General features: G+C 41.9%; 1 protein-coding gene across 1 annotated transcript; it reads left to right on the forward strand.

Annotated features, from left to right (window-relative positions):
- Nucleotides 1-2,754: 2,754 nt before the first annotated feature.
- Nucleotides 2,755-12,078, forward strand: Tat (tyrosine aminotransferase). The gene is made up of 12 exons (XM_010644465.2): nucleotides 2,755-2,887; nucleotides 3,618-3,858; nucleotides 4,017-4,121; nucleotides 5,617-5,684; nucleotides 7,026-7,184; nucleotides 7,377-7,515; nucleotides 8,431-8,483; nucleotides 9,241-9,393; nucleotides 9,712-9,840; nucleotides 10,157-10,240; nucleotides 10,756-10,854; nucleotides 11,248-12,078. The coding sequence occupies exons 2-12, from the start codon at nucleotides 3,630-3,632 to the stop codon at nucleotides 11,386-11,388; spliced, it is 1,359 nt and encodes a 452-aa protein (XP_010642767.1). The 5' UTR covers nucleotides 2,755-2,887; nucleotides 3,618-3,629; the 3' UTR covers nucleotides 11,389-12,078.
- The last annotated feature ends 417 nt before the right edge of the window (nucleotides 12,079-12,495 follow it).

The following is a 12,495-nucleotide window of genomic DNA, read 5'->3' on the forward strand; positions in this document are numbered from 1 at the left end:
AAATTGATAGGATCTTAAGAAAGTGTTCATAATATATTCTAAAAACGAGGCCCACAGAACATAAAACTTTCAAATATAAAACATAGGAATGTATACCTAGGAAATATATGATTTCCAAAATATTATTTGTGGATAAAATGATAAACAGTGGTTATCGCTAGATGGTTGAATTATTTAGAAATATTTTTCTATTCCAAAGTAGAAAGATGGTTGGCAAGGGCTGGGGGAAGAGGGGAAACGGTACTAAGTGTTTCATGGCTACAGTTTCTGTTTTGCAAAATAATAGAGCTCTGGAGATCTGTGACCTAACAATGTGAATATGCCTAACACTACCAAAATTGTACACTCAAAAACAGCTAAGATGGCAAATTTAATTTTTACTACAACCTTAAATAATAAAATATACGTTTTTATGGAAAACACAGTAGTTTAATACTTAAGCAAAAAATTGTAGGATGTCATTGTTTGGTTTTCAAACGAAAGGTCTCCATGGCAATTGGCGGTGGGTAGTAGCACTTTGTGTGCCTGAGTTTATTGGGCCCCACCTAAGCCAAGTTTGCCCAGTGTCAGTGGAGCTTCCTAAGTGGACTTGGGTCCTTTCACTTTGCTCGGTCTGCTTTCTGAAGAGGGCTATTACCGAGACTTGTTTACTTTATCTGTTTTTCTTTCTGACCTGGCTTTTGTTGGTGGTTGCTGAAGTGGGATGAGGGTGTGTCCACGGCAATGACCTCCAGATGCTGTAGTCCCGTCACCCCCGCCCACCAAGCCCTGCAGATTCTGCGTCAGCAGCACTGTTTGCAGGACCACCTGCCAAAATCCTGTACTGCTGGCTGTCCTTTGATCTGTAAACCTGAGGCAGAGCCAGTTTGAGATAGAGGAGGCCGGCCGGTGACCCCAGAGCAGCTGTTTTGTTGCCTTACAGCTAAGTCCTAGACCAAGGTCTTAGCAAAGAAAACAATGAGTCCTTCATCAAAAGATAGGTGAGGGCATGAACTGACAATTCCCACATATAAAGAGCTAATAAACATGAAAATGGCCATGTGTAAAAAGCACCAAAATGCTAAGAATGATGGTGGGATTGTGAGTGCTTTTTCTCCCCCCTCCAAAATATGTATGTTTCAAACAGTCAGGGAGTGTAAAAGCATGTAGAAAAGATTGGTCTTCTCTCTTGGCCAAATCTATGTGATTTGCAAAGAGTGCCGCGTTCTTACTCTGTTTGTGACTCCACGGAGGTCAGTCCTGTCCAGTCTATGAGGTGCACTCCTGTCTACAAAGGTACTGTGGGCACAGGTACCAGAGGCAGAGCCGGCCTCAGCCTTTCCTTCTCTGCGTCTCTGATGTTCCAGGGACAGGGCTCTACATTTGCTTCTTGAGACAGAGCATCATTGTTGTTGGGCTTCTGGGATCCAGGCTTCTGGTATTAGACTTGCATTCTCTTTGAATGGAAGGGTTGGTATCCTACCCTTCCCTGGTTCTTCTTTTCCACTGGTAAAATGAAGCAGGTACTCCTTGCTTTCCTGGCATGGGGAAGAGAATGCAGTAGACAAGTTCTGGAAAGTGCTAAGCAATAGAAGGTCCAGAAAAGCAGAAGGTTATTTAACTCCACAGGAGACTCAAACCACTGTGAAAACAATTCTATGAGCCTTGATAAATAAACAGATAGGGTCTGAGCCCTGGAAGGTTCTGAGCTCTGTCTTCACCTTTGAGGGTGACATATTCCGTAGGCTCGCAGGACCACTGGACCCCTGCTGTGGACTTTGAATTTGGTTTTGCTTAGTGTAGACACCGGCCAGGCTTCTTGTTCTCCCATTATCTCCATAGTAGGCAGATGAAGGAGACTCCACACACAGTATAAGGGTAAAGTTGCAAACTTTGGCTGCCTTGTACCCTTTAAGTTAATTGTTGAAGGGCTCTTTATTTATTTCAAAGTTCAAAACTTTGTGGACTGATAAGGAAAGAAGTCTGGGATGTAGAAAGTGAAAAACATGTTGTCAAAGGAGAGGTAGAACATGATCCTGTGCTTTGAAAAATCTATAAAATTTTGTATCTATCTGTGTATCTATCAATTATCCATGACAGTCTATCTGCCTATCTGTCTATCTATCTGTCTGTCTGTCTGTCTATCTGTCTATTATCTTGGTAAATGGGCAGAAAGGCCCAAACCATGACCATTTCCTACTCCTGGAAACGAGAATGGAAAGGTGCAAGGAAGCACTCTCACGTTACATATTTATGTACTGTCAAAATTTTAACAGGTAACAGAAAAGACTTTTAAATATTTACCCACATAACTAGGTGTGGTGGTGCAGCCTTATAATCCCTACTTGGGAGGCTGAGGCAGAAAGATTGAGAGTTCAAGCCCAGCGTAGGCAACATAGTGAGACTCTGTCTCAAAATAAAAAATAAAAAAGGTTGGGAGTGTAGCTCAGTGGTACAGAACTTGCTTAATGAATGTGAGGCCCTGGGTTTGATCCTAGTAACACACACATACGCACACACACACACACACACACACACACACACACACATACACTTACCTACTGTAATCTTAACTATCCTCCAACAGTATTTTCAAATGTCTCATCAAGTGCCTGGAAAAGGGTTAACACCAGTTGTTTGAGGTGAGGACAAATTCCTGATTGGAGGGTGACAGTAGGGTTAGGGGTGAAAAGCAAAAGAGTGGGAGGGAAGTGGGGGAAGAGGCCCACAGGCGGGCTTAGCTCTCACTTGAAACCAATAGCATAAAAGTATCAGGCCCAACGCCCATTAGTGGAGACTATTTCAGAAGTCAGGATTTGTCCTTGCGTTCATTGGCACGGTGACTCGTCAGAGAACTGGTGAGCTTGCAGATTTGACTGCTGGACACTGCTTCTCCTGGAGGTGGAAGGTAAACCCCACGCTTCACCTGATCTGGTGATGATGTCTGAGGCGTTCAAATTTCCTTTCTGATGCTTTGACTTCTCTTTCTGCCCATGGCTGTGAGATGCTTATCTTTACTAGCTTCCAGTAAAGGCAAGAGACAGTGTTGAAGAATTAGGGAGACCCTTTCGTGGAATCTCCGTTTGGAAAGGAGGGAGCACAAGTGCTTAATGATGTTGTCTATTTTTTTTTTTTTTCATGGTACCGGGGATTGAACCCTGAGCTTTCACAGTGAGCTATATATCCCAGAATTTTTTTTTTTTTTTTGAGATAGACCCTCACTAAGTCACTGATTTGCCCACTCTGGGCTCAAACTTTTGATCTTCCTGCCTCAGCCTCCCAGAAGCTGGGATTACAAGCATGTGACTCTGTGCCCACTCTTGTCTAATGTAGAAAGCGGCTAAGCTTTTGCAGGGATTACATTTGCTACTGCAAATTCTACTCACAGTAGATCAGAATTCAGCTGAGCGCTGTTAATGTTGTACAATGGGTTCTTGCTTTATTTTCTCACCAAAAAGCCTTAAAACTCAGCTTACTCATAATAAAGCTACTCTATAAGAGAAAGCAGGAAAAAATAAAAAGAGTTGTGACCTCCGATGCCATCACCCTGATATTTAGTTCCACATGGAGGTCCTGACTCCAAGGCACGCTGTTCTCACAGTGACCCACCTCACAGGGATCCCTTCTCTCCCGTGTAGGCTTTGCTAGCGATGGACCCCTACATGATCCAGACAAGTGACAGCGACAGCGAAGTTCTGGACGTGCACGGCAACATCGGTGGGAGAAACCCCATGCCAGGGAAAATGAAAGGCAGGAAGGCCAGATGGTCAGTGAGGCCCTCTGACATGTCCAACAGAACCTTCAATCCCATCCGGGCCATTGTGGACAGCATGAGGGTGAAGCCAAACCCAAACAAAACCATGATTTCTCTGTCAATTGGTGAGTCAGGGATACTCGGCGGAAGGGGCCATCACTCTTTTCACCTCCCATCCTCATGGTCTGGTTGGAAAAGATGGGAGTAGAGGGTGAATCTGAGTGCTGGACACAGGAGAGTAATCTCCTGCTGGCTTCTTTTGTTTTTATCCTTCCATGAACAGGGGACCCCACAGTGTTTGGAAACCTCCCCACAGACCTTGAAGTGACCCAAGCAATGAAAAATGCCCTGGATTCAGGGAAATACAATGGCTACGCCCCATCCATTGGTAAGCTCCCTAAGACTCTACCCAGAGGGTTCCAAATCTTTAGTACTCTTTTAATAGCCCTACATTTCTAGCAATTCTAGTAACTGCTAAGGACCAAATAAGATTAAACAGACATTTGGATTTCGGGGGAGAGGTCTTGTTCCAGATTCTTGAACACAAGGTCCAATTTCTTTCCTGGCTTTCCTTGGCATTCTGACATGTCCTTCTAGGCTCTACAATACACTTAATCCTCGAATAATGAGGATTATCATTACTGATTCTAATGTGCAGGCTGGAGCTGTGTGGAGCCCACAGTCATTTACTTACTGCCCTGTGTCAACAACTCCTTTGCTTTCTTTCTCCTTGTCTGTATATCAAAGAACTTTTTATTATGGAATTGGGCACACGGAAATGCAACTGTAACTGCTTAAGATAAAGAGACCCCAAAACAACAAAGAATGAAGGACGGAAGGTTGCTTCTTATAGAAAAACAATTATTCCTATTTTGATTAGGTCTCTCTGTCTTTTAACTATTTATACCCTAAAGATATTGGTAAGATGAGTGATTTTTTTCTCTTTTTACTTTGTGTCAGTGTTGTTCAACGTCCCCTCCCCTGTATATGTGTACGTAAGAACAGAGTCTTAGGGCAGAAGAAAAATGAGGTTTCAGCTAACATCAGATTTAAAAAGTACTTCACAGAGGTATCCGAGATATGATTTTTAGGTTGATTGTTAACATATTAGAAATTTCTATACAACAAAAATCAAATTCAGGACAAAAAATTAAGCTATATAAAAGATTACGGCTTTAATATCCAGCGTATTAGGGAAGTGATTCGACTTGGAAACCAAAACCAAGTCTCATAACAAAGAAGATATGAATGGCAAAATGTGTAAGACTATGTTCTTTCTCATTAGTAATTAAGGAAGAGGTGAGTCATATAATTTCAAAAGATCCATTTGAATCTATTGACGAACATAAGTGAAACATTGCTCTGGCCTTGCTAACTTGACTTTTGGGTAGCTGTTTTGCAAAATATTTTTATTTATATTTATAGTGAGCCTTGAAGCTTGGAAGCCAAGTTTGGAAATATCACACAAGAAAATAACTTAAGAGAAAATTTTTACCAAAACACCTATAAGCATAGTATATACTGTCAAAAACTTAAAGTTGACTACAGGTATTGAATGTATTGAATGCATTCATGACGACTTTACAAAAAACAAATAGACTCTAGAAGGAGCTTAGGAATAATATAAATCCTTTATTTTATAGAGAGTAAAACATGATCACAGTAATCAGGCTAATGCAGGATATTTTACAGTTTGGGAAACGGTTTCTTGTTCTTGTTTATAAATTTTTGCTTATAAACACCATAAATTATAAAATTAATCTGCATATACAGTGGCTGATATCTAACCTTAATAGACTACGCTGTGATCAGGGGTGAGAAGCAGCGTGTCAGTGGAGGAACAAAACGCCTCAACTTCCTCTTCCCACTTTTTCTCCTTACAGGCTACCTGTCCAGTCGGGAAGAAGTCGCTTCCTACTACCACTGCGCTAAGGCACCACTGGAAGCTAAGGTGAGCTTTATACAATGTGTCAAGGTGCGCTATCGACTCAGAGGAAACTGTATCCCCTTTCCAGGCCACTGTTCCACACAGAGTAAGGGCCTGGGGCAGGGCAGGGGAGGGGGATAACTGAGGCTGTATCTGCTTTGACAATTTTAGAGCATCTCATACAGCTGGGCCCACCAAGCAGCGATTATACTTAATATCACCACAGCGTGACATTAGTCTCCTATAATTCATGAGGTGTCTGTCACAAGGAGGCCTAAAGGATGCCGAGGTCATTCTAGATTTGATTCCCTTCAAAAGATCATTGAAAAACAATCCATGAACATCAAATAATTAATTCTTTTCCTCACTGAGTTTATTGGTACTTTTTAGGTATACAGTACAGTTCCATTCATCATCAGGATCTTGGACCTTTACATGATGGATCTTGGTTCTTATTTTTTCCCCTTACCCCTGCTCTCCCTTCACCTCCTTCATCCTCCCTATTTACAAAGACCTTGTTTCCATTTTTTCTTTTTCTCATATTTTTTCTTTTCCCTTCTTTCCTTTCCCCTACCCCTCCTACTTCCCCTATATCTGTAGCCCTTTTCTTCCCATTTCATATGATCCATTATACAACTTGAACCTTATTTACTCTTTTAGGTTTCACACCAGAGAAGCGTTTGGTATTTACACAAGTGTGTCCTATTTATTTCACTTAAGAGTATGGCCTCAATATGCATCCATTTTCCTATAAATGACTCTGCTTTCTCATCCCTCAAATAATTAATTTTTTAAAATTGCCAGTAGTATCTTTTTTATCTGTAGCATCATTCATTCACCTTGGAGCATTCAGACAGAAAGATGGAAGTCCCATGATATATTATTATATTGAGGGCAGTGCCAAGTTTAGATGCTAACCGTTCCTCTGTTGTTTACCGTGCGGGGTTAGACATTTCCTGCCATAACAAGTGTTCTTTATCTGTGTGTCGGAGAAGAGCCAGGCTTCAAATTTTGGCCAAAAGTAAATAAATAAGCAGGAGAAAAAAGTTCAAGGTTGGTCCAAGGTCTCTCATGGAAGTCTGTTGAGTCATAGTGAGCTTGTCTTTTTAAAAGTGATTTGTTTATTTAAGAGTCCAACATTCTCAACAACGTTTAGATATGGACACACATATGCATTAATTTCTTTTGCTTTTGGCTTAGTTCAGTCCCCATGTACTTGTACTGCTTCACACAGAACCTGTTAAGTTTCATTTTGCTCCCGGCATATCCACCTGACAGTCCTACCCACAAAGGTGAAATGCAAAGCTCTTTTCTCCTGTGACCGTTGGAACCCCTGACAAACTTCACCTTTTATTTTCTTCACAGGACGTCATTCTGACAAGTGGCTGCAGTCAGGCTATTGAACTTTGCTTAGCTGTGTTGGCCAACCCAGGGCAAAACATCCTTGTTCCGAGACCTGGTTTTTCTCTCTATAGAACTTTGGCTGAATCTATGGGAATTGAAGTCAAACACTATAACCTATTGGTAAGTGACTTTTCAATTTCAGACTCAATCAGCACCTTGGAAAAATATATGACCATCGCCTGTTGGGGACAGGTCTAGAAGTGAATGGCTGAGGCCAAAGACAAACTTTATGATTTCTACTCTACCTTTGGGTTGAGGCTTTCCCATATTTTTTTCAGAATCATCTTAGTCTCACTCTTTCTTCCTCCTCAGCCAGAGAAGTCTTGGGAAACTGACCTGAAACAAATGGAATCTCTGATTGATGAAAAGACAGCCTGTCTCATCATTAACAATCCATCAAATCCCTGTGGGTCAGTGTTCAGTAAGAGTCATCTTCAGAAGATTCTGGCAGGTAAGTTCCAGCAGGTTCACTGCAAAGGGAAGGAGAGGAGGATGGAATCCTTTAGCTGTATCCTGCTGTTGCCAAAGGAGTCCTTCAGTAAGTGCTAAGCTTGGGATGCAGCTAGAGGAGCTCCACTGGCGTCTCTAATCAACAGTGTAGCACTGGAGTGGTAGGTCTTGCCTAAAAGAAGGACAGAAGGGAAATACAGGATGAGCATCCCTAATCCAAACATGTTGGATAAGAAATATTTAACCTATACGTGCTTCTTCGCCACTCCCGTTGTACGGAAGAGAAGGTTTGAAATGTCTCATTAATTAAATTCAAATCTAGGCTCTATACTATGGAAGAGTATTAGAGAAATTTAGTTTTGTACTTTCATGGTGCTGGTTGAACCAAGGGCCTCAGGCACACTAGACAAGGGCTCTACCACTGTCTACATCTCCAGCCCCAATTTACAGTTTTTAAAGAGGAAGACCAAACAGTCAGGTGTCCTGTCACAGAGACACAATTTCTGAAATCTTTGGCTTAAAGGAGGTAAAGCTTAATTTAGTTCGTGATTTCAGGAGGTTCAGTCCATGCTGAGCTGGCTCCAAGGCAGAAAGGGGTGGCAGAGTAAAGCTGCCACAGAGCTTCTAAAGGTCAGGAAGCAGAGCAGGGCAACAGTGCCGGTAGGAACTGGCTAGGGACTACATATATATATATATATATAGTACCCAAGGTTACACGTCTACGACTAACCTAGACACACCCAGGAATGTGCTTTACCAATTTACTGTGTGTTTCTTAGTGCAATGAAGTTGACAAATCAGGATTAGCAGTTCCACAACATAAATGTGAAATGCAAAGCAACAAAAGACTAGGAGAACATTAAATGATAAGGTTTTCACATTAAAAATGATTCCCACATGCTTCCTTCATTTGCAGTGGCTGCAAGGCAGTGTGTTCCCATCTTAGCTGATGAGATCTATGGAGACATGGTGAGTTTGGGTAGGACGTAGCACTATAGTAACCTCAATCCCAAATTGTTGCTTGGGACATCCAGAGTAGTAGGCACCTGGGATAATCAGAAGCAACTCTAAATCACTTCAGTACAGCAAATCATTATCCTTACCCTCTTTATAGAAATATACATCCATGACTCCATAGCAGTTTTTTGAAATCCAAAAAGCTTTAAAATCCCAAGATTCTTGGAATTTATTTGATTTCAAAACCCGATTTGACATGAGATGAGGGTATTTGTAGATTTCTGTTTATGCCACTTATGGATAATAAATGTTAAGAATGGGGAAAATGATAGACATGTCTTGATTAGAGGCACTATCTATCCTAGACTGCTCTGGGAATGTTAATGTATAGTATATTGCTATGTGGACTTTCTAAAACTCCAAACAATGCTGCATTCTGCAATGCAGCTGGACTCAGCAATTTTAGGTAAAGGATCGAGGACTCATATTTTATTTTTAAATCCGTAATTCTAATAGTCACCAATTCCATAGAGCAGCTTCATGAAGTGGAATGTACCGCTGGAATGGAATGAGTTTCCTCATTTCAAATTTCTCTTAATCCAGACCAGACACCAAATTCAGTGCTTTGGATAGACCCCTTTGAGGCCTCTCATCTTGCTCCAGGGTAGGAAGGATTCTGTAAATCTGATGCTCCATCCTTTGAGATACAAGGAAAGGGGTGAGGAGGCATGGGGTCTAGAGGGAAATAAGCAAGATCCCTTCTCTTCAGGTGTTTTCGGATTGCAAATATGAACCACTGGCTGCCCTTAGCACCAATGTTCCCATCCTGTCCTGTGGAGGGCTGGCCAAGCGGTGGCTGATTCCTGGCTGGAGACTGGGCTGGATTCTCATCCACGACCGAAGAGACATTTTTGGCAATGAGGTGAGAACAATGTGATAAAGCAGTATGTGTAATTTAAAACGTATATTTGCACAATGGTGGGGAGTAAGAAATTTTTTCCCCTCTTTTTCTTGACTCTGTTGTTCAAGATGCCTGGAAACCTGCTAGATAAAAATGGTAATAGTTATTTTTCTCCCCAACTTAATTTTCACATATCTGACTCCGTGAAGAAGTTTTGTCCACCTCCACCTTTAGGACTGTAAGAAAGGGAGTCACTAACAGTAATGACAGCCGATTCTGTGGGTCCTCAAAATGAGATGCTGATGAATGGCTAAATCATGCGTTTCCGGGTCCTTCTAGACCCGAGATGGGCTGGTGAAGCTGAGTCAGCGGACATTGGGACCGTGCACCATTGTCCAGGGAGCTCTGAAGAGCATCCTGCGTCGCACCCCTCAAGAATTCTACCGCAACACTCTCAGCTTCCTCAAGGTGAGGCGCCTATGCCCTTCTACTTGGGGAGTTTGGAAGACAGAGTGTCCCCATTTGTATGAGGAACAACCGGTCCTCGTTTCTGGAACGCTGTACCACGTGATGGTGTCAGTGTGTAAACCCATACTTTCCTCTTTCTTCCGACAATTTGTTCTGCCTGGCCAACAACTCCAAGTTATGGATTTTTTTTTCCTCTGGACTCCTTGTGCCAGATCAAACCTGGGTTACTGGCCTTGAATGATGGCTCTATTTTAATGACATCATTTTTCTTCTGCTTAGAATTTGATTCTTGACTTCTCTCTGCCTCTTCTTATAGTCCAATGCTGATCTCTGCTACGGGGCATTGTCTGCAATACCTGGACTCCAGCCAGTCTGCCCTTCCGGGGCCATGTACCTCATGGTAAGTATGGAGGGAGCAGGCATTAGATCTATGCACGTTGTAAAGCACAGGACTGCCATGGGTGGTTGTCCTGGGTGTGTGCCACTCCCTGAAGAGCGGGTGAAGCTCCCAATCCCTGTGCTGGGATTAGAGTGCCACTATACCAGGCTGATACACAACTTTTAATGAGTAGGATAGTCCCATACAGACCTGGCTCTACTTCCCCGGTACCCAAAACAAAAAACAAAACAAAAAGACCTGGCTCTAATGCTAACTGCATTTCTTTTTAGAAACACTGGCATTTTATTTTCAGAGTTCACTTATCAGTGCCCAGGAAGGGACTTGTCAATAAACTCAAATTTGAACATAATATATCCACACTTCCCTGAGAAAAATTCCATAAATTCTTAGTTATCAGTAGTAGAAGAGTTCTAAGACAGCTTTAAGGTAGTCCAGGCCTTAATTTCTGGCTTAGGAAATAGGCCGGTTTCCCCTCCTTCTGACAAGTTTGCCTTTCACTTCCATTATTGGTGTAGGTTGGAGTTGAGATGGAGCATTTCCCAGAATTTGAGAACGATGTGGAGTTCACAGAGCGGTTGATTGCTGAGCAGTCTGTCCACTGTCTCCCAGGAAAGGTGAGTGAATGTTTCTAGAGCCCCTGGAGCGCTCCATGAGCTGGGGTTGACCTTCTTCCTTCCTTTACCCCAGTGCATTCTTATTTGATAAGATGTAAACTGATGCACCTCATGGCTTCTACTTAAAATTTGTTTCTTCCCTGTTCTTATCCTATCTATAACGGGAGATTGCAACTAAACATTCTACATGAGAGGTAATCAGACTTGTACCACAGTCCCTTTTAAGATGAATTAACTCGTTTACTGACTTCAGCATGAGGATGGCTATGGGATGAACTAATATTCTTAACGAAATGGCATCACTGCTTCTTGCTGACGGGAGCCCTCGCCATTTTACAGGGGTCTGCTACCAGATCTGATTGCTCTGAAAATAAGAGGATCTTCTTTTTGCAGTGCTTCGAGTACCCGAATTTCTTCCGAGTGGTGATCACCGTCCCTGAGGTGATGATGCTGGAGGCTTGCAGCAGGATCCAGGAATTCTGTGAGCAGCACTACCATTGTGCTGAAGGCAGCCAGGAGGAATGTGACAAATAGGCCCTCACCCACTCTCCAAGGAGGGCTAGACTGGGCTCCATGACTCTTCGCAGAGTCAGATGCTCCTACCAGGGGAGGGGCCTCAAAATGACTACACCAAGGGTTCAGGATTGTTTTTGCGTTTCCCCAGTTACGTTCATGCACACACCCTGAATCCTAGATTTTTCTCCTACTCTGCTCTGATGGAACAACTAATTCATTAACCTATCACCCTCCCAGGTCTTCCTTCTTTTTTTCTGACAGTACCAGGTGAACAGAGGTTAACAGAAAGTGGGTGAGACAAAAACAGTAAGACAGCATAGAAAAAGCAAAAGATTAGGAGAACTTGTGTCCCTAGCCATTCCTCCTACTCTAAGAACACTCTCTCCAGTCAGGCCTGAAGCCCAGCTCTATTATTGCCTCACTTCAGGTATAACTTACTTTTTGCAATAGTTATAACTGAAAATTTGAGGTCACATGTATCTGGTTAATTATATTTTAAACACAATAGCAAATTTACTATTTAAAGGATCCTTGACAGAAAACTTTCTGTGGGGTTTTCTTTCGGTGATGCAAATAAATATCCTTTAATTGACCAACTTCCTAAGTTTAAATTTGTATGCACCAGGCTTTTTTGAAGTGAGGCTGTATTTCAAGAGAAAGGAGGAATCAGAGGATCTTCCAGAAATACTGCTGTGTAAAGTCCAGAAATAGACTCACTTGTCTTTGTTATAGAATCATTACCACATTTGCCATAATGTTAATATTGATTTATTAATATTTGTTATTTTATCTTTTCATATATTTTCTAAGAACCATTTATATTATATAAGATCTTATATTTTGCCAAGGGCATAAATTATTGTTTTTTAAAATAAATTTTAACAAGTATGGTCCTCTGTGATGTGTTTTTTCCCCTCCTTTCTAAAGGAATCTCTATCACCGGCACTGCTCAATCTGATTGATGAACTATCCACTCAGTCTTATTTATTTCTTATAGATGTACTGATTTTTGGACTTACTTAGGAAACGTACTTCCCCACAAATTTTATTTGGGCATCCAACCTCTGGCTTCCTGCTTATAAACCAGGCAAACTTAAAGATAGCAAATTAAAACCTGTGGATTTT

This window comes from Fukomys damarensis, unplaced genomic scaffold, assembly GCF_012274545.1.
Source record: "Fukomys damarensis isolate Sample0158 unplaced genomic scaffold, DMR_v1.0_HiC HiC_scaffold_32, whole genome shotgun sequence".
Classification (NCBI taxonomy): Eukaryota; Metazoa; Chordata; class Mammalia; order Rodentia; family Bathyergidae; genus Fukomys; species Fukomys damarensis.

Excerpts from the sequence above, each read along its gene's own strand:
- Tat (XM_010644465.2), top strand. The coding sequence starts at position 3,630 with ATGGACCCCTACATGATCCAGACAAGTGACAGCGACAGCGAAGTTCTG. Across the intron at positions 8,484-9,240 it reads ATGAGATCTATGGAGACATG|GTGTTTTCGGATTGCAAATA; the intron begins GTGAGTTTGGGT and ends CCTTCTCTTCAG. Across the intron at positions 10,855-11,247 it reads TCCACTGTCTCCCAGGAAAG|TGCTTCGAGTACCCGAATTT; the intron begins GTGAGTGAATGT and ends TTCTTTTTGCAG.